Raw genomic sequence first — 22724 nt, forward strand, 5'->3', positions numbered from 1 at the left:
ATGGAGGAGCTAAAGCAACTCAAGAAGACCTTTGCCCCCCTCACCACCATGAATCTTATAATCTACATAAGGTCCATGGCCTCCGTTCTATGCATGGGCAAGCTTGGAAGTCTCGAGCTTGCTGGTGGTGCACTGGCCATTGGCTTTACTAACATCACTGGCTACTCACTCCTCTCTGGTTTAGCCTTGGGGATGGAACCCATTTGCAGTCAAGCCTTTGGCTCTCAAAACCTCACTCTTGTTCATCTCACTATTCAACGTACAATTCTCCTACTGCTCTTTACTTCAGTACCGGTATCCCTTTTATGGCTCAACTTGCATCCTATCTTGCTTTTCCTTAAGCAAGACCCTTCTATAACTAGGATAGCTAGCCTTTACTCTGTTTTTGCCCTGCCTGATCTCATAATTAATAGTTTCCTCCATCCCGTTCGTATCTATCTTAGATGTAGAGGAAATAATGCTCCTTTGATGTGGAGCACAACCTTTGCTGTCATCTTTCACTTCCCCCTGACCTTCATGCTTGCTTTTGTACTCAAACTAGGCATCCCTGGCATTGCCATTGCCTCTTGTTGCACCAACTTTAACACACTTATTTTTCTCCTGATATACATGCTTTACAGTGGTTCTTGTCCACCAACTCGGCGTAAGAAGGTACTTCTCAAAAACCAAAAATAGATTCTTACGACAACTGAAATAAAAATAGAGGACACACCCAGTCCAAATCAGCATATTTATGTTTTACTCCCCATAACTCTTCCTCAGCAAGACTTGCAAAATGTGTTCCTCGTCATTACATCAACATTTATATGCTTGCTCAGGGTAATTGTGGCCTGTCAAGAGAATAGATGACTGCATTTTTTATTCACTGCTCAATGCTCAGAAACACCCACAAATTGAGATATGAGTGGATCAATCTTCTCAATGAAGAGTCCATGACATAGAATCAACTTCAATGTTTTATTTTTTTTGGTTAGTAACATTCTATGGTGATTTCCTGTAAAAGATGCAGAATTCAAAATACCGTTTCAGTTATGTTTACTTCTGTACACATATTTAGTCTGACTAGTCCATCTCAATTGTCACCTTTTAGACCAAGGTTGTTATTTGTCACTTCTTTTTCTGAGTGCTCCAGTGCAATTTGGTAGTCTGACATGGACACTTAGATTCTGACTGATATCGACACTTAGATTCTGACTGATATAGACAAATAGAATGAAAGAACAGGAACCGTCACATAATAAGCATCTCTCATTCCAATAGACCACAAGTAAGAAGTTTCACTTTACACGTGACATACAAAATATACTTCAAACGAATTCTGCATTATGGTGAGGAAAATATGTGGCCTACTACACGGTCTTGAACTTAAATAGGACTTGGTTCTGGTCTTAGTATAATTGGTCGTCAGTTCTACAATATCATACTGGTCATAGTATAATTGGTCCTCAATTCTACATTATCACACACCTATTGTTTCTAAAACTTTATAGGGAAATGGCTATTGCAAAAGAAGATCAATATTCGGTCCTCTAGTAAATATCAATCACAGTTTTTATGGTGGCATAAGTTGACAGTTGTTTTCTTTCACCACATCATGCATATATTCATTCTAATTTTCTCTGAAAACAAAATTGTCATGAATGACAGACCATCATCTCTAAAGGTGATCACTATGTTGAGTGGATGACATTGTTGCGGTTTGCGGTGCCGAGCTGCATAGGTGTTTGCTTGGAGTGGTGGTGGTACGAATTCATGACTCTCTCAGCAGGCTACCTTCCTGATCCACATGTAACAGTTGCAGTTGCAGCCATAGTCATTCAGACCACATCCTTGTTGTATACATTTCCAACTTCACTTGGTGCATCAGTATCTACTCGAGTTGGCACTGAGCTTGGTGCTGGTAGGCCAACTAAGGCACGCTTGGCTGCATTTGTGGCCATGGTGTTGGCTATAGTAATCTCTCTTATGGGATTGGTTTGGACCATAGCAGGAAGAAGATTATGGGGAAGAGTTTTTAGTACAGATGAAGAAATTTTGAAGCTTACTATGAAAGTTTTGCCTATAATTGGGTTATGTGAATTGGGTAATTGTCCACAAACTACAGGATGCGGCGTGTTTAGAGGCAGTGCTAGACCCAACACAGGTGCTAGTATCAATCTTTTTTCGTTCTACCTTGTAGGCTCTCCTATTGCTTTGCTTCTGGCTTTCACATTCAAGTTTGGTTTCTTGGGTCTTTGTTATGGTCTTCTTGGAGCACAAATTGCTTGTGCTCTCATGGCTTTCATTGTGATTTGGAAGACCAATTGGGAGGAAGAGATGAAAAAGGCTAAGCTTTTGGTAGGGACAAGCATGTGTGAAGATGAGGATGAAATATTAAAAGCTGATGTAGACATTTTTAAAGAAGACTGTGAGGTATGAAGATGTGAAAACTTAAGAGAATGAGAGACATAGTTGGTTGGCTCCTCCACATCAACACTTTTGATACATTACTAGCACGGGTGTGTGTAAGAGAGAGAGAGAGAGAGAGAGAGAGAGTCTGTTCTGCCTTCAAAAGATGTATAAATACATCTTTTAAGAATTTATAAATAGTTCTATCTTGCATACTCTGTCCATCGTAGGTAAAGACTTGGTAAAAATGATGAATTGGTATGATTTGTAAACCATTTTTTGTTAATGCCCACAATTAACTCTATCCTAACCAAACTACTTAGGACTAGCATAGCATTAAGGACTTTATAAAATAAGTACCTAAAAAAGACAGCACACATGCCGAGGCATACATCAGAGTTTGAATCTGGTTGATGGGCCCACCCACCTGAACTGTAACCCACCCTGACAAGGGTGGCATTGAAAAGACTACGTTTGATCAATTTGTCTGAATCACCTAAAAATCAACTGAATAACATATTTGGGGACACATTACAGGGCTGTCCATATAATGGACCCTATAAGTTCCTACCTGACCCCACTTCTGCTTTTACCCAGATCTATGGTAAATGAGATCCTGCGTGCGTTACATGATTCTCGTGAAGATTAAAGTATCAGACTAATATTTGGCCCTTAAAACATACTAGTCCTTTTTGCCATATTCGTATTGAGCTCAAAAGCTTACAAATTTTCAATCTTATATCTGTGTGAATAGTGAATACAGATCCAGTCTGGAATATGCAGTTTAGACCTCAGGTCCATTTAACTGATCACCTCACTTTTTCCAGAAATAGTACCAAAAAAATTTACTTTCAGAAAAACCAATAAGGGCCTTACCAAAACATCGAATAATATTTTTTTTTTACATTTACACGGAGAAACCACCCCCAGGATCAGAGACCTAGCTGTGCTGCGTTACCTGCCGTACTTACACGATCACTGTCCTAGCAATGTAATACTTAGTGGGCTTACCCCTTGCTCCCGAGCAGTCGCCACTCTTCAGCTTGTGCAAGGGACGGTGCCCATGGGATTTGAACCTAGACCGCCTGCCTAGCAGCCTAGGCCCAATCCCACTACGCTAAACCCCTTCGGGGCAAAACATCTAATAATATGCCCACCATCTTCTCAAAAATACAGGGAACCACATTGCCTTCCCACCTAAATTTGCAAAACAACCTCTTAACAGTATAGGGTGTGATCAAACTAATGAATATATATATATATATATATATATATATAGAGAGAGAGAGAGAGAGAGAGAGAAAGATGGGATTGTAATTTTCCACAAACTTCTTGTAAACCTTAGGCATGACTAAATTTCAAGGCTAACCAGTCTAGTCAAATCCACATATTTGATGAGAGGGAGATATCCAAGTACACATGCCAGCCATAGGCCTCGACCAGACCAACAAAGTCAGTCAATTGTATGTTTCCAATCGCAAGTACGACAACACAAAATTTCAGAAAGACCAAGTTCTTGATTACTAATATGCCAAGTAGAGATGAAGTTTGTGAACTTGGTCATGTTTCGCATGGCACACAAGCAGACCATCCACAATCCATCCAATTTAATGAATGTTACCAGTTTCCAATACTCTAGCCTAGATGGTTGCATAAAATGGATGGACGTGTACTGGAAATTGCGAGTTGTCCATTTATAAAAATATTTTACAAAACAAAGCCGGAAATTTCAGGCAAGAATGCTGTTTGATCACTTGGATGATGTTTGCAATGCCCTGTGATTCTTGGATTTTCTCAAGATCCTGTGATTGCAAGTCACAATCACAATCACAACGCTTTCAAGGTTAGTAAAACATGAGAAAAATAGTTGTTGTGATTGCCAGTTGTGATTGTTTTTTGCTTTGAATCTTGTACTTTGTGACCAACAATCACAGCTATGCTCTGAATGTTCTTCCCACCTGTTACCAAAGCAAACATGCCATTAATATAGAATTGATTAAACTACAAAACTTCCCAGAAGTCGCCATAATGTCAGGTCCGTCCTGAGACAAGCAACCTAACCACTGGCTACTTGATCAAATCAGCAAGCATCCCAAAAGGAACACCACTAGAACTGTATCATGATTCATGTAACCTTTGACAGATAAAAACACAAGCCAGAAATGGATAGTGTGCTGGGGCATCGCTTGAAATAAGACCAATGTTTCCTAAAACGACTCTCTGTAGATAACATTACATGAAGCATCACCAAAGTCATTAACTGTGATATTTGCAGGGAAACAGAAATTTGCTACATCCTCTGTGGCGATCAGATAACTCCAATAGTCCTAGTCCTAACATGAAGGAGTCTTGGGCTTCAAATATCATGAGGCAATGGAAAAACTGAGCTGTTTGTCTTATGAACTAACAACATTTACCACTGGGAAAGACCGATCCCTCTTTATAGGTAGGTTGTGCTCCCTAGTCTTGGTAGACCTTGATACCAAGACATGGACAACTTTGAAATTTAGCGTTTTGTTTTGGAATTAAAAGCATCTCAATCTGTTCAATGCAAAACTAGCTCAACAGCAACACAATAAAACTGCCACAGACAATGGCACTCATACCCTCTCTAATGGGTGCACCTCATTGTGCGTGTTAGCGTGTGTTCATAGGCAACCGAATTAATACTTTTTTTTGCATGTACTTGGTATGAGAAAATAGTGCATACTTTCATTAAGAAAATATTATATGAAATATAAACTAGTTCCTTAGCACTGGATATGAACTAAATCTTAGACATAGGGTGCTGAAGATTGCCTTTTGAAGAGGGCAAAAGATTGATGGACTGGATACCAGTATAGCTTCAAGAGATGGATCCTAGCATGCTCATTTTTTCTTTTAAGGGTTGATATTCACGGATATAGCAAATGGATATTGACATCATCATACGAATGGATGTGCGTGTGTGCATTTGAGAGAGAGAGAGAGACCATCTTGTTTGCCAAACAGAAACAGAACTTTGAATTTTTTCTTTCCTTAATACCACAATAAGATGTTCAATGGTGTCAATAAGATAGCTCTCAATTATGTTTTATATAATTCTTTTCTCATTTGTTAGTTACAAAAGTGAAGAAGCATTTACTTGGGAAAGTTAAGAACCAATGATACCTGGCCACAGCCATTTCATTCATCAACCATATTCATTGGCTAACTGCACTCCTTCAATCTTAAATGCATTATTACAGTCGTTCCATCTGCAAGAGGACACACATGAAACTCATGATATCAAGCTTTACATTTCAAATACAAGGGATACATGATAAAATGAAAAATGCTTGTAGAAAGTTCAAAAACAACTTGACTATGCAAGTTGTTCAGTGATTGGAGTACATGACCCCAAGCTGGGACCTCATCCCCAGATCATCAGACTTGTACGTACGCTATGATAGAGAACTTCATGTGATGCAATGCAATAACATAAGACATGAAAAAATTCTTACACACATTCAAATACTGGTAGGAAGTTAGAAGCAAATAAGAAATTTTCAATTAAATAGAGAATGAGACTGATGTTCACTGGTCAATCGGCAAATTTAGCTAATCCAACGCATCCAAGTTAACAACTGCAGGGATACGGTGTGTTTAAGGACACACGATCAGACCCTACAAGCTCTGGAGAATCATCAGCTGAGTGGTTGCAGACTGTACTGACTACTGAGCCTTATGGACAAATTTATTTTTAATTCTAAACATAAACCCTTGCTCAAAGATGAAAAAATCCAATGTCCATGTAGTGGGATTCATGTTCACAGAGAGAATAAATAGTACATCAACCACAAGTGTAAAGAGAGGGATGGATTCACTCAATTACCTTCCAAAGTCCATCATTCAAGTAATGCATGTTATCCACACCGATACCCTTGTTTATAGCCCTTCTGCAACATCAAATAGATTGCTTAATTTAACCATCATTAGAAGCTAATTACTGAGAAATCATAATAGTATCACAATGGAATATTTACATAACAAACCCCAAACTTAAATTCTTCAATTCATTTTGATCAAAAATCCAAATAACAGCAAAACATTATGATGAATATCTTGCACTTTTAAACAAATGCAGAACACAAGATGGCCCAGTGTGTCAATTACAAATTCTGATCTATATGTACGGAATACATACATGAATATTCTAATTGTTAAACAGCCATAACCTGGCCCACAGGCTTGTTGATGCTATCTACACAGCGGTAACATCTTTATACCATAATGGTGGGGATCAAAGAGAAGTGGATTCAGCAAGATTTCTGGCAAGTCTCAGTGTATCTAGATATTTAGCTTCAGCATTGCAGCTTGATTTGATGGATGTTCCTTGCTAACAAAAGATCACACAATCCAATAAATATGAAGTATCTAGTTGTGCACTTCAATACAACTTTAGGTCCCTACAGTTGGTCATGATGTAACTTTAGATCATAGTCACAAATATCGGTATCGGCTATATCTCGGTGATGCTATTTCTCGTGATATTATAGGTTTGGTGATAAATCTCGGGGTATATATAAAATAAGTAAGAAAGTACCATGTTTAGATAATAAAATACAGGCCTGTTGATGCTATCTACACAGTGGTAACATCTTTATACCATAATGGTGGGATCAAAGAGAAGTGGATTCAGCAAGATTTCTGGCAAGTCTCAGTGTATCTAGATATTTAGCTTCAGCATTGCAGCTTGATTTGATGGATGTTCCTTGGTAACAAAAGATCACACAATCCAATAAATATGAGGTATCCAGTTGTGCACTTCAATACAACTTTAGGTCCCTACAGCTGGTCATGATGTAACTTTAGATCATAGTCACAAATATCGGTATCGGCTATGTCTCAGTGATGCTATTTCTCGTGATATTATAGGTTTGGTGATAAATCTCGAAAAAATCTCGGGGCTATATATATATATATATATATATATGTTGAGAGTTGAGACGTGTTTATAAGGGTCTTGTGGGCTTTCGTATTAATGTCCATTTGGTATGGGTCTTTTTGTAATTTGGTGCTCGTGGTTAATCTCTATTTAAGAAGAGATTAACCCTAATATGATAGTATGATTCTCTCTCTCTCTCTCTCTCTCTCTCTCTCTCTCTCTCTCTCTCTCTCTCTCTCTCTCTCTCTCTCTCTCTCTCTCTCTGATTTGCTAGAAACCCTAGTCAGCTTCAACATGCTATCAGAGCAGGACATAACTCTGGGCGTCTGACTTGATTGATCCACACGCTGATCGATCGGGTGGCACTGTGTACATCATGAAGAGCGATCCGAACAACGATAAAGTTGATCGCTGTGTACAGCGACTACAACTATCGCTGTGTGCAGAGTATGGATCCAGCAGGAACGTGATCGGGTGGCGCTGTGTAACAACGTGAACAGCGATCAGCCTCTCCAGCAGAAAGCTGATCGGGCGTGTGTTGTGTGTGTAGTAGTAGCAGAAACGCAGATCGGGTGGTGATCGTTGACAGCGTCTACAACGACTGGTGTGCGCAGTGGAAGCCGAGTTCTTGTTGTTGCTCATCATGGAGTCGAAAACCCTAAAATTTGTCGAAGATGGTGTGTCGTGATTTGGCAGGTTGGAGGCAGCATGCTGATATCGTGGCATTGATGCGTACTTTGTTGTTGCATCTGTCGATTTAGTGTCTGTCACATGGTGTTAATCAGATCTGTCTTCAGAACAAATCTGTTAATGTAGTGGATCAGATCTGATCCGTTGTGGATGTGAGGGGGTCATTAGTGTTTCCGCCGAGCAACAGTCTTCGTGCTGTCATGGATTGCTATACAGATCACTTGTCAGATCGTGGATCGTGATCTGCCTAATTCAGATCATCACGCTTGTGGATTCTGCTGTTGGCTGACTGTTGATGTTGTTGACACAGATCTGGAGTCAGATCTAACAGAAGTCGCAGGGATCTGTCAATCGTTGAAAATCCAAATCTGAAATCAGATTTTACATGAGAAAATCTGTAGAAAACTGATCAGTGTAGGTCAAAATCAAATGGTCGCGGATACAGGTATGAGTTTTGTGTTGAAGTTGTGAAGTGGGTAAGAGATTAAATACATATTTTAGTCGTGGATCTGAATTTTTTTTTGAGATCTGATCACAGATCCGAGTGTAGTGAATATTAAATTTTTTGTGAACATGCATACTACCTTTTTGGTCTGCTCATATCTGATCGTCGTGAAAGATTGCTTATATTAAATAGTCGTAGTAATGGCTGATTCACGAAAAGGGGAGCAGAAAGCATATGGGTCGTCAGATTATAAAGCATTCTCTAATCTCTTGGCTCAAGTGGCTAAACCAGGTGTTGATTATTCCAATGATACTGTTACTCTTAGCAGGGCTGAATATGACGAGCTTCTAGCCTTACGCCTATCTACTTTGAATTCTCCTATGGCCAAGGTTGCGTACTCGGCAGGTGATGGCCTATTTGGCCAAGGTGGTAGGTGGATCATTGATTCAAGAACATCTAGACACTTGTGTAGAAATTTGTGTAACTTTTTAAGTTTAAAACCTATACCTTATCATAAAGAAGTTGTTTTTGCTGATGGAAGTTCTTCCCCAATTGTAGGGCAGGGAAACATGTTTATTTCCCCTACTCTTCAATTGTCAAATGTTTTTCATACTCCTTTTCCACAGAATCTATTATCTGTCAGTCGAATGACAAAAGAGCTGAATTGTAGGGTGATTTTTGATCCTATGGGTTGCACTTTTCAGGACTTGCTGACGGAGAAGAAAATTGGTGGCGGCTATGAGGAAGGTGGTGTGTATTATCTACATCAACCAGTGGGTTCGGTCTATTCTGCTGTTACATCATCCTCAAGTCCTCTATTGTGGCATCATCGTCTGGGTCACCTTCCAGTGCCAAAACTTCGTCATGTCATTCCTCATATACCTCCTTCTGTTTCTTTTCAGTGTGAAACATGTCAATTGGGAAAACATTGTCGAAGCTCCTTTCCCTCTAGTCAGAGTCCGCCGAATCAAAGAGTGTTTGATCTTCTTCATGTCGATGTATGGGGTCCAAGTAGGATTCCTAGTATGACTCAGTGTCGTTATTATTTGGTTATTGTTGATGACTTCTCAAGGTTATCGTGGGTGTTTCTGTTAAAAGATCGGTCTCAAGGCCCTGTCATTCTTAAATCTTTAATTGCTGAAATAAAGACTCAATTTGACGTGTGTGTTAAAATTGTTCGCACTGATAATGCTCTTGAGTTCAAATCCAAAGACTTGCTTCAATTCTATTCTGTCAATGGGATTCAACCTCAGTTTACATGTCCCCATACATCCCAGCAAAATGGTGTAGCTAAGAGGAAACATAGACAAATTCTTAATGTCGCTCGGTGCCTAATGATTCAATCCAATATGCCTGCGTCATACTGGGGCGATGCGGTTTTGACTGTCGGCTTTCTTATAAATCGCATGCCTTCAAGTTCTGTAGAAGACCAGATCCCAATTCAAATTCTTCATCTAGAGGTTCCTCTCTTTCCTATCCCTCCTAAAGTTTTTGGAAGTGTGTGTTTTGTGCATAAGCTGGGTCCTGATCGCGATAAACTTGCTTCGCAGTCTATTAAATATGTTTTCCTTGGGTATCTTAAGAATAAAAAAGAATATCGTTGCTATGACCCTATATCCCATAAAGAGTATGTCAGTGCGGACCTTACCTTCTTTGAGTCTATTCCATATTTTTCGAGAACTACTCCAAGGTTACAGGAGAGCCATGGTGATGTCCTTCATCTGTTGATTCCTCCTTTTCCGTTAGAGTTGTTTTCTCCACAGTCATTGGCTTCATCCTTTGGTGAGTCTCGCAACTGAAACCCTCCTATAGTATATACTCACAGGTTACCACCTACCTCCATGCCCCCATTATCTCCTTCTCCTAAGGTAAGCATCTCTAAACATCCTGAAGTTTCTGCTCTTGATGATGATCTTCCTATTGCTCTGCGCAAAGGAAAAAGACAGTGCACCCTCCATCCCATTTCTCAGTTTGTTTCAGAAGTTAATCTTGGGGGCATCTATGAAGAATTTTATTTTGGCTCTGTCTGCCTCCTCTGGTCCGCTTCATCACAGTCAAGCGTTATTCGACCCCAAATGGATGCAGGCTATACGGGATGAGATGGATGCCCTATGCTCTCGGGGTACTTGGGACTTCGTTGATCGTCCTACTGATGCAGATATTGTTGGTTGCAAATGGGTATATACCAGAGTTACTAGTCGAGAAAGCGGGAGCGGGAAGCGATACGGGAAGCGGGAGCGGGAAGCGAGGCACTTTCAAAAATTTAGGAAGTGGGGAAGTGTGGGACCACTTAGAAGAAAATTACAAACCGTCTCGGAAGTGTCAGAATTGTTGCATAAATCAAAGACATGTGAGAGAGGGAGAGAGAGAGAGAAAGAGATTTGCTGTTGTTGGGAATCGGCAGCTCTGTTTTCTCACACAGGCTGCGTTAATACTCTATTAACATTAATAGGGTTACAATAATGTGTACATGGACAAAAGTGCCCCTTATTAGTAACTTATATTACATTAAAATACAAAACCTGGAACGAATATGGGTCCTTTATTGAATTGATCCATATCCAGCCCACATTCTAATATATTCTAATACCCTCCCTCAAGTTGAGCATGGGAATGAACCATGTGCAACTTGTTCTTCAGATACCAAAAATGTTGACTTGTAAGACCTTTTGTAAATAGATCAGCAACTTGGTCTTCTGAAGGCACATAAACCGGTTCAATCTCTTTGTCTGCTATCTTTTGTTTGATGAAATGTTGATCAATCTCGATATGCTTAGTGCGACTGTGATGAATGGGATTGAATGCAATTTTTATAGCACTTTTATTATCACACATAAGTGTCAAATTTGATATATCCTCCCACATCTATATAAGTAGATGCCTAATCCAGGTTACTTCTACAGTAGTGGCTGCCATAGATCTATATTTTGCCTTTGTGCTAGACCTTACTACAGCCTTTTGTTTTCTGCTACTCCATGAGACAAAATTTCTTCCAATAAAAATACAGTACCCTGAAACAGACCTCCTCTCATCTGGATCCCCTGTCCAGTCTGCATCTGTATAGGCCAGTATGTTATGTTTTGGCGACTTCCATGAAGATTGAGTATATGTAAGTCCATCACCTATCGAGCCTTTTAGATAGCGGAGGATGCGCTTGACAGCATACATGTGACCAGTCTTTGGTTCATGCATGAACTGAGATACTTGATTAACAGAATATACAATGCCTGGTCTAGTAAAGGTAAGATATTGCAACATACCCACTAAACTGCGATACTGGACTGCATCAGGATATAACTCACCATCACAAATATTGAGCCTTTGGTTGACAACACTGGGTGTGGATAGAGGTTTACAATCTGTCATTCCTGCTTTAGCCAGAAGATCAAGAGTGTATTTGTGTTGAGTTAATGACATTTTGCTATCTCGTCTGTCCACCTCTACACCAAGAAAGTATCTCAGTTCCCCAAGGTCTTTCATTTTGAACTGCATACTCAATAAAGCTTTAATTCGTTGAATGTGGTCAGGAGCATTACCAGTGATCACAATATCATCAACATATATAAGTAAGAAAACCAGGGTGGTATCATTCCTGTATATAAACAGAGAATGATCTAGTTGGGAACGAAAGAAACCATGCTTCTGAATCTCTAAGGAGAAGCTTTCGAACCATGACCTAGAAGCTTGCTTCAAACCATACAAGGCTCTGGTTAATTTGCATACATAATCCTTTGGGTCTCCTTCTGTGTAACCTTGAGGCTGCTCCATGTAGACTTCTTCCTTTAAGTTTCCATGAAGGAATGCATTTTTAACATCAAGCTGACTAAGGATCCAACCATGTTCAATTGTCAAGCCAAGTATGATGCGAATAGTACCCATTTTCACCACTAGGCTGAATGTCTCATCGTAATCCTGACCGTATTATTGAGTTAAACCCTTGGCTACAAGACGTTCCTTGTACCGTTCAATGCTACCATCCGGTTTATATTTAATTTTATATACCCATTTGGAACCAACAACATTCTTATCTGGAGGACGACCAACTATCTCTCATGTTTGACACTCATGAAGTGCCTCGATCTCCTCATTCATCACTTCAATCCATTTGTTGGATTGAACTGCTTGATGAAAACCGCGTGGTTCATCATGTTTCTCAATCTTGAATAGAAACATTTGAAAGTCCATAGAAAAGTTGTCATAACTAACCCATTTTTCAATAGGATGTCTTATCCTGCCTTATCTTCTTGGTACTTCTCTGTTATCAGGCAATGCAACGTGTTCTTCAGCTGGGGCATTCGTTTGCTCTCTGGGTCTCCTAGTGTACACATTACCTTTGTATCTCAGACACGTTGTTTGTGATGCATCATCTAAAACCGTCTCAACATGTATGCCCTCAGGAATCAAAATAGTATCTTCGGCAGCATGTGAAATAAGTTCAGCACTAAGCCATGGATCATACCAATTACCAGCTGCGTCATCATGTTCTTGATTGTGATTTGTTTTACTTTCCAGAAAACTATTTTCATCAAAAACAACATTTCTGGAAATTTTAATCTTCTTATTGGTAGGGTCATAGCACCTGTAACCCTTATGTTCATCTGCATAACCAACAAATCGGCATATAGAGGCTTTGTCCTGAAATTTAGTTCTCATGGATTTGTCAATGTGTACATAACATGTGCATCCAAAAACTCAAACTCGTAACTCATCATAATTAGGATGTTCACCAAAGAGAACATAATAGGGAGACAGATCTTCAAAGATAGGCATAGGGAGACGATTTATCACATGAGTGGCAGTATGAAAAGCTTTTGTCGAAAGACTAATAAGCAAATTACAACCATGCATCATATTCATTGTGCTTTCCACAATATGTCTATGTTTACGTTCAGCAATTTCATTTTGTTGCGGAGTGTACGGGCAAGAAACTCTACGATGTATCCCATTATCTTGAAGAAAATCTAAAAATTCTTTGGAAGAATACTCACCACCTCCATCACATTGAAGAATTTGAATGTTTTGGGAGAATTGAGTTTTAACATAGGCATGAAAGTGACGGAAGATGGGAAAAACCTCTTATTTGTGTTTCATAAAGAATAACCAGGTAAAACGAGAAAAATTATCAATAAAAGATACATAATATTTGCTTCCCGAAGAGGAAGGATTGGGAGTTGGACCCCAAACATCAAAACATATTATTTCAAATGGCATGGAGGCTCTTTTATTTATTTGATGAAAAGGAAGTAAATGATTTTTGCAGACCTGACAACTGGGACACATTTTATCCTTCAATGAAGGTGAAACAGACTCTGAAAGAAAACCATTGGACACTAACTTGTCAATAAAGACTTGACTACAATGACCAAGACGGGAATGCAAGAGATCTGGCTTATTACATTTGGATATACTTAAGACGCTTTTGGAGACATGATCACACTTGGGCTTCAGGACACTGGAGGCTAAATCTTCATCGAAGACATACATGTTTCCACGTCGCTCTCCTTTAGCGAACATCTCCTTCGTTTGAAGATCTTTGACAAAGACAGAAGTAGGAGTAAATTCCACAGATGAATTGGTAGAGTCAACAAGATTAGAAACAGAGATGATATTTTTCTTTATATTTGGTGCATAAACAACATCAGATAAAGGAATAGATGACTCAAACAAGGGAATGAGAACATTGCCTATATTTGAAATAGGGTGGTGAGTCCCATCTCCAGTTACAATATTAGATTTACCAAGATAAGGAGTCAAAGTAGAGAACTTACCTGTATTACAGGTGACATGTGTTGTTGCCCCAGAATCAACATACCATATTCCATCATAATTTTGTTTTAGATTCAAGTTGGTCATCGCAGATAAGAGAAGATCCTTAGCATCATCACTGACTCGAAATGTACCTGCAGTTCCTGAAGCAGCATTTCTATTATTTTGTATTCTATTCCGATTTTGTGGATTGAACCAGCAGTTGGCTTTGATATGACCACGTTTGTTACACTGGTAGCACGTGGGAACATTCCTTGAAAAACTGACATTGGAACTTGGTGTAAGTAGTAACCCACGTCCACCCTGGGTTAGAGTTCCCCTGCCTCTGCCACGTCCACCTCGTGAACGATCAGTTATTATTCCTGTGGCAAGAAGCTTATGCGTAGATGGTTGTCCTGCTGAAGCATCAGGCATGCTTTTCAGAGTCATTTCGTACTGAAAGAGTTTGGCACGTAATTCTTCAAAACTGAGTAGTGTAGGTAGGCACAATAAAGACGTCACAAGAACATGATATTCTGGCCCCAGAGCATTCAGTGTCTGTTGCACCTTTTCTTTGTTTGACACTGGATATCCAACTATGGCTAATTGATCTGTAATGCTTTTGACTTGATTCAAGAATTCAATGATGCTCATTGCCTCTTTCTTTAACATTTGAAATTCGCGTTTGAGAAACAACACTTTGGCCTCCGATATCTGAGAGTAGGTCTGAGCTAAATTCTCCCACAAAACTTTGGATGTGCAATAATCAGGAATGGAGATCAGTACTTCTTGTGATGACGTGGAAGTGATGTATGCGACAAGGGCCTGATCGCGCTTCATCCAAGAAACAAATGCAGGATTGCGAACAATATTCGACAATCCCCCATCCTCTTTGGCTTCGCTTGTGATGAATTCTAGAGGCATTGGAGTGGAGCCATCCAAGTGACCTGAAAAGTCTTGACTTCGAATGAAAGGAGCAATTTGCCTTTTCCAAGTCAGATAATTGTTTGTAGTTAGCTTTTTCGAAACTAGCTGCCCCAGGAAATTTGAAGAAAGACCCGAATTAGCTGAAGTATCCATTTGTAGGCTAATTGACAACCTCCCCCCTTTTTTTTTTGAAAAAAAAAAACACTAGTGGCAGAAACTTGGTTGTTTTATCATAAACTGACACAGTTGACAGAAATCGGCACAATGTCACGACAAGAGAAATGGGAGCTCTATATATATTTATATATATACCCCCTTTTTAAGTGTATGGAAGATTGACAGAAGATGAATAAGGGATTAAAAGAATAGATTTTAAATGTATCAACAGAAAACAAAAGAATATTTATATGTATCATAGGAAAATAAATGAGAATATCACAGACTAATCAATATCACACAGGCAGATCAATATCACGACAGAAACTAGAAAGAGAGACAGAAACTAGAGATAACAGTAAACAGCCCCAGATCTGACGTGATGTGTTCTTTAGACAGAAGACAGCACGTCAGATCAGACCTGTTCTTTGAACAGAAAGAGGCACCAGAGAAACAACACCAGATCTGACGTGATCAGAGGCAGCACGTCAGATCTATCCTTAAAGAAAAAGAATAAATGGTAATAAGAAGTAGATTAAAAGCAGGAATAAAAGAAACCAGATCTGAAAGGAACCCAGATCTGTCGTGAAACAGAAAATAAAAGTGGGAATAAAAGAAAGAAAGAAAGAATAAAGAATAGAGAAAACCAAAGACGATCTGTTGAAGAAGATGATGTAAGGCTCGACTTGGCTGAAGAATCTGATCCTTGACTTGTTTCGGCTGAAGAGGATGAAGATGACTTGGCTGAAGGACTCGGCTGAAAAGGAAGAATCTGAAAGAGAAGGACTCGGCTGGCTGAAGAAGATAGAAGCGTGTTATGACTCAGTTGGCTGAAAGAGGTGGAAGCGTGTTATGCCCAGACCTGCCGCTGCTCTGATACCATGTCAGAATTGCTGCATAAATCAAAGACGTGTGTGTGTGAGAGAGAGAGAGAGAGAGAGAGATTTGTTGTTGTTGGGAATCGACAGCTCTGTTTTCTCACACAGGCTGCATTAATACTCTATTAACATTAATAGGGTTACAATAATGTGTACATGGACAAAAGTGCCCCTGTATTAGTAACTTATATTACATTAAAATACAAAACCTGGAACGAATATGGGTCATTTATTGAATGGATCCATATCCAGCCCACATTCTAATATATTCTAATAGGAAGCGAACCGGAAGTGAACCGGAAGAGAGGGGGAAGCGAAAAAAATGAAAAAAATGGAGAAGCAAGGGGAAAGTGTGTTTCCCATAAAAGGGAAGTGCGCTTCCCAAAAAAGGGGGATGCTTCCACACGCGTTTCGAAAGCACGATGTTTCGCACTTCCGAAGCGCGTATCGGGGAAGCGCGCTTCCCCATATGCCTAGGTGCTTCCGGTAACTCTAGTATATACCATTAAATATAACTCGGATGGGTCAATTGAACGGTACAAAGCCCAGTTGGTTGCAAAAGGCTATACTCAGACTTATGATGTTGACTTTTTTGAAATTTTTTCCCCAGTTGCTCGTCTTGGCACTATTCGTCTCGTTCTTTCTGTTGTTGTGCACTGTGGATGGCCCTTGTTTCAGTTGGATGTCAAAAATGCCTTTTTGTATGGGGATTTGCATGAAACAGTCGACATGCAACAACCCCAGGCTTTGAGATTCAGAGGGAGTGTCAGAAGATGTGCAAGTTGAAGAAGGCTATTTATGGCCTGAAGCAGAGCCCTCGAGCATGGTTTCACAAATTATTTGAGGTAATGTCGGGTTTTGGATTTGTCAGGTCAACTTCAGACCATTTCTTATTTATCAAGAAAACTAGTGTTGGAATTGTTGTTATGGTGGTACATGTCGATGACATCATATTGACAAGGAGCAGTGACCAAGATATTTCTGCAACAAAGGATCATCTTCAAAAACATTTTGTTACTAAAGATCTTGGTTCCCTCCGATATTTTCTGGGTATCGAGGTTGCAAGAAACAAAGTGGGCTCAGTTTTGTCACAAAGAAAGTATGTGTTGGATTTATTAAAAGAGACTGGAATGCTAGGAGCGAAGCCAGCTAACATTCTGATGGATCCCAAAACTCATATGTTCGATGAGAAGTCTGAATATGTGGATAGTGCAAGTTTTAGATCCTTGGTGGGTAAGTTGTTATATGTGACCGTTACTAGACCTGATATTTCATTAATCGTGAGTAAAATCAGTCAGTTCATGAATAAACCTACCAAAGTTCACTGGGATGCAGCTATGATGGTTCTCAGGTACTTGAAGTCATCTCCTGGTAAAGGACTGTTGTTTAAACAAAATTCTTCCTTGGACGTTGTTGCTTACACTGATGCAGATTATGCGGGGTCTATTGAAGATAGAAAGTCAACAACTGGGTTCTGTGTTTTTGTGAGAGGAAATATTGTTGCCTGGAGGAGTAAGAAACAAACTGTTGTAGCCAGGTCGAGTGCTGAATCGGAATACCGAGCTATGGCTCAGACCGCAGCTGAGATTATGTGGGTAAAATCAGTTTTGACCGACCTTCAAGTGAAAGTATCCCTACCTATGTTGATAATGTGTGACAATAGGGTTGCTACATATATTGCCAACAACCCAGTTTTTCATGAAAGAACTAAACATATTGAAATTGACTGTCACTACGTACGTGACTTGGTTCAGACTGGTTATATTTGCACAGATCATGTATCTTCCGATGATCAAGTTGTTGATGTCTTCACCAAGGCTCTCGCGAGACCTAGTTTCTCTCATTGTTGTGACAAGCTAAGCATGATTGATATCTATGCTCCAGCTTGAGAGGGAGTGTTGAGACGTGTTTATAAGGGTCTTGTGGGCTTTCGTATTAATGTACATTTGGTATGAGTCTTTTTGTAATTTGGTGCTCATGGTTAATCTCTATTTAAGAAGAGATTAACCCTAATATGATAGTATGACTCTCTCTCTCTCTCTCTCTCTCTCTGATTTGCTAGAAAACCTAGTCGGCTTCAACAATATATATATATAATAAGTAAGAAAGTACCATGTTTAGATAATAAAATACATATATAATAAAAGAAATAAGCAAAAGATGCAAAATAAAGAAGAAAAACACATTTAAGATGTACAAAATAAATAAGAACAGTAACAATAATTGATAATATCGTGATATTTTCTAAATATCATGATATTTTATCTATAATATCGCTTGCCGAAAATACAGCGCTAATATTGCGATATTTTGAAAATATTGCCAATATATGTGACTATGCTTTAGATTGATGTAACAAGTTAGATGGTTCACATCAAAGCATGCTCTAGTCAAACAGTTGAGGTCAACAACACGTGCCTACAGCTTCTTATAACCATGGAAGCAGAATTAGTTTTTTACAGTCTAAGCATTGAATACTAAAAGTGCATATCAATCATGCAGAGCTTGTTATCACGAAGGCTATACTCAGAGCTGCCTCTCCTAGATTAAACTTTTGAACCAGTGATAGAATGAACAAAACCTACATTATCTAAGATAATCATTCATGCAATTAACAAAATCAAGTGAAAAACCTGATTTGTACTTAGCAAGAAGCATAGAATAGCATGCTTACTAGGTTGTGATTTAGCTACATGAGAAAAAGAAAGCATATGTTCTCTTTGTTGAGAAAAAGAAAAAAGAAAAACATGTTCAATACGGTTATTAGTAGAACTCACATGTCTTTTGCAGACATTTTTGTAAAGCCAATTGCAAGAGCATGTTGCTTTCCTTCAGCCATTATAACCTGTCAACCATCCAGGTCACCAAATTAAACACCATACCACAAAATTTAGCTTCAGCATGCGTTGAAGCTTATACTTTAGAAATTGACCAAAATTTGACAATTGTCAATCTAGGTTTTATGAGCCTTAGGAAAAAAATGAATTCCATACCACAGGAGTTTCTTCCAATACATCATTGTCCAAAGCACCACCAGGGGAAGTAAGACCAGGACACATTATGTTTGCACCAGCAAGAACAAACTTGATTGCACCCCTATCCACTTGAAATTTCTTCATTATGTCTGGATCTAAAGAAAAAAAGAAGAATTCGATAGCAAGGTTTTTGTCTTCAAAAAAGAAGATAAAAGCATTTAGATTGTAAACATTTTGGGCAGCCTTCCCTATTTCTCTAGAAGACAGTAAAAAAGAATAAATAAGGCAGCATCCACCAACAATAACACCTAATGAAGAAGAATTAGCTTGTTTTTGAATCTTTAGTTTTACTGCATGAAGAACCAGATAAACTGCAGAAACACTTTACATTGGTGAAGAAGCCGAAGTGTTGGCATATAAGGTCCATCCCGCACATTGAAGAACAAAGGCACATTGTTCACCAGAACCAAATTCAGATGATTTTGACTAGAAAAAATAAGACAGAAAAGCATTAGAAACAGTAGGTTCACATGAAATCTGGCAAAGGCAATGATACTAGAACAGTGAATAGCCAAACACAAAATAGTTGAGAACACATATCATGTGCGATAAATGCATTTAATGCACTAAGTGGACTTCAGAAGCTACAAAATTTGCTCACCTTATAATAATGAATAATTAGGTTTTTTATGGATGTTGAATTTAAGAAATTTAAAAAAAAAACTCAGTATGCTTGAAACCAAACTGAATAGCTCGCAAATTATGCACGCATTGGAAATATAACAGAAGATAAAGAAATAAATATTCCTGAGACTTTCTATAGATGAATATAATAAAGAGCTGCATGGGGCAATGGCTGCAGTAATAATCAAAGATGCCTAGGTTGATTTCTTGACAACATGGTAGGCAACGTGTCGAGTTCCACGCAATCGTTGTACTCTTTTGTTGTTATTGTTTTTTATGGGATTGGCCTCTTATGACAAGGCATATGTACCATATAAATAATTATATCTCTGTGTGAAGAAAAAGTCAGAAAGAAGAGTCTAAAAATGATGAAGGCTAAAAGAATCATTGTTCTTATTTTGTGGTTGGGCTTTGTGAATTGTGATACTTCATTAGAATTCCTTCCCTCAATAAATTAGTTTCTTTTGTCTTTTTTATGTAAAACCTGTTCCTCTTGCAACCAAAAAAGGGTGTAAAGTATAAACAGTTCCCACATGAATCCTGATGGATTCTTGACTAACATAGTCCAAACTCTAAGCCACATTGAGTAGTGGCAATATTTTAATGGAACTTTTGGGTCTAGTTGCATTGCAGTTCAGAGATACAGTGTAGAAGAAATTATAGGATTACTCCATACAAATGTTAAACAAATCACAAAGGCAAGCACATTAAGAGAAATATGTTGACAAACCATTTTGCAACTATGAGGGGTGACTTCTTTGGAAGCAAGTCATCCAACATTTGTTGAAGACCTGGATACTGCAAATTGAGCAAAGATAATAATAAATTATACCACCATGCTGAATCCATAGGTGAACATGAAACAACAAAATATGATACCTCATCAGCAATACTTTGCCGGATCTTGCGCTGCACAGATGCCTTTACTTGATTTTGTGAAGAAACATCTTCTGATGAGAACCTGTAGAAGTTTATCACATGAAATGAAAATAAATGAAAAGAAAAGCATTCATAGTCGACAATAAAAAATGCAGATACTCTGGCATGATATAAATGTATCATAAGAAGAGTTTTTAACTTTTTTACACCCAATGGCAGAAAGCCTTCTTTATCTCCACTATGACCAGAACACCAAGATTAGAGATGACTATTTAATGCAGCAAAAGAGGGATAAATATTTATTTATCAATGTACTAGAATGACTAGAAAAAAAATGTCACTTCCCCATGGTTGTACACAAAGCACCTATGTCACAGGGATACTAAATTTTGGGCCTTGTATCACGCCCCTTTATATCTTAGTTAGATTGAAAACTTCATAAAAATGGTTGTATCCCTGTATCCTCAGCTGTATCCAGAAGGAAGGAAGGATCGCTTCTTTGGCAAGGTACACAGAAATTACAAAACAACAGCACATGCCGGTTTGTTCTTATGGTATTGTGCAAAGTAAATAAGCAATCAGTTATACATTCCACACAACTACATTGTTTGTCCCTCAACTATAAAGCCTGTCAATAGATTGATGGAGAAATGCATAACGTAAGCATTAGAAACTACATATGGAAGTTGAAAAGCCTACTGGGAATTTGTAAAGTGAGCTCACAGAAAAGAAAAGGTAAAAAGAATACTAAATCATTCTTCAATGAACAGACTCCCAGATCCTCTGTTGACAGCTAATAAACCAGTTCATTGTTTCCTTTCCATAAGTTTTGGCTTGCAAGGGGTCACCATCATCACAGGCAACAGATCGAGGAAATTCAATAAAATTCTTCATTAACTTAATCATAAAGGATTAGGCATATCGCTGACATTTCAGCAGAATGCAAGCCACGCCCTGATGTATTATGCAAAGTATACTGTTAACTCACTTCAGAACATAAAGGCGATAAACCTACCAACCTGTGTGACACACTTATCAGCCATTAATTCGGATAATCAGTTAATCACCCTTGAGATGCTGTGGCTAGCTATGAGTTACTGAAAAGACGGCAGGAGGCCAACATTGCAAAAACAAACGTATAGATTGACCAACACCACCCATAACAGAAACAAGAATAACACGATCCAAAATGCATTTACAAATCATTGTTGCCAAAATGGCTGATTTTTTTTTTGGCAAATATCTCATCTCTCAACTTCATCGATTCATCAATATCATCATCACCATCATCATCAAGCCATACCCGAACCACATATTGTTTCTCCATTCCTTCCTTTCTAGAACTATAAATCACCTTACCATCCTTTCTATCACATCCCCCTGCTTCCCTCCAGGTCATCATTGATCCTCCTCTTTTCCTAATCCCTTCCATTTGCATCGTGTCAACCTTCCTTATTGGAGTCCTACCAACAAAAAAATTATACCTAAACCAGAAACAGTTATTCACGATTCAGTTAAACATAAAAGTAGCGAAGTAAAGAGAACAGAAGATAACCATGAATCAAATGCCCTGTATCTAACACTAAACAGCACCAATACAGAAGAAGAAAGGAAGGACCAAAATGGGATTCAATAGCAACAATAGATCGACACCATCATCATTGATTCAGAAAACGAATACCCACCATCGAAATCGTTAAGAAAGCAATACCAACCATGCGTTCAGTAGAACAAACGAAGGATGGTACACGAAATTCATCAAAACACAATCAAGAGAGACGATGTAAATCAAATGGGGGAGGAGGGAGAGAGCATACTTCTTGAACATTCTCGACAAGCAACTTCGATTAAGATCGTGGGGACGACTCCTCGAGTGTGAATCGCGCAGAGGAAGAAGAGCTAATCTTGAAGATGCGCCGTCGGTGGGATGGGGAGCACGGAGGACACGCGTGGTCTTCAAGCAAAAGACGAACTTGCATAAAGTTACTATCATAATAATATAAGAAAAAAGCTACAAATAGAAATTTGCCACGTACTGGTACGCTGGTCAT

General features: G+C 38.8%; 2 protein-coding genes across 2 annotated transcripts; one reads left to right on the forward strand and one right to left on the reverse strand.

Annotated features, from left to right (window-relative positions):
• LOC149820551 (MATE efflux family protein) lies at positions 1-2418 on the forward strand. The gene is made up of 3 exons (XM_089981819.1): positions 1-651; positions 763-819; positions 1648-2418. Exons 1-3 carry the CDS (start codon positions 1-3, stop codon positions 2416-2418), a joined length of 1479 nt encoding a protein of 492 aa, XP_089837945.1.
• Positions 2419-5384: 2966 nt separating this feature from the next.
• LOC149820552 (uncharacterized) lies at positions 5385-22596 on the reverse strand. Its single transcript, XM_089983270.1, has 8 exons — positions 22491-22596; positions 20674-20755; positions 20525-20592; positions 19499-19596; positions 19129-19265; positions 18913-18980; positions 6242-6305; positions 5385-5624 (listed from the first exon to the last, which is right to left on the reverse strand). The coding sequence occupies exons 1-8, from the start codon at positions 22499-22501 to the stop codon at positions 5610-5612; spliced, it is 543 nt and encodes a 180-aa protein (XP_089839396.1). The 5' UTR covers positions 22502-22596; the 3' UTR covers positions 5385-5609.
• Between the last annotated feature and the right edge of the window lie 128 nt (positions 22597-22724).

The sequence above is a fragment of the Nuphar pumila genome, chromosome 12 (assembly GCF_984573655.1).
Source record: "Nuphar pumila chromosome 12, dmNupPumi1.hap1.1, whole genome shotgun sequence".
NCBI classification, from domain to species: domain Eukaryota; kingdom Viridiplantae; phylum Streptophyta; class Magnoliopsida; order Nymphaeales; family Nymphaeaceae; genus Nuphar; species Nuphar pumila.

What these genes read in the sequence shown, in the direction of transcription:
- LOC149820551 (XM_089981819.1), top strand. Translation starts at nt 1, where the DNA reads ATGGAGGAGCTAAAGCAACTCAAGAAGACCTTTGCCCCCCTCACCACC. An exon ending in CACCAACTCGGCGTAAGAAG is followed by an intron (nt 652 to 762) that starts GTACTTCTCAAA and finishes ACTCTTCCTCAG; the next exon opens with CAAGACTTGCAAAATGTGTT. An exon ending in CATTTATATGCTTGCTCAGG is followed by an intron (nt 820 to 1,647) that starts GTAATTGTGGCC and finishes CATGAATGACAG; the next exon opens with ACCATCATCTCTAAAGGTGA.
- LOC149820552 (XM_089983270.1), bottom strand. An exon ending in CCCCTCATAGTTGCAAAATG is followed by an intron (nt 19,597 to 20,524) that starts GTTTGTCAACAT and finishes TATTTTTTCTAG; the next exon opens with TCAAAATCATCTGAATTTGG. An exon ending in ACTTCGGCTTCTTCACCAAT is followed by an intron (nt 19,266 to 19,498) that starts GTAAAGTGTTTC and finishes TTTTTTCTTTAG; the next exon opens with ATCCAGACATAATGAAGAAA.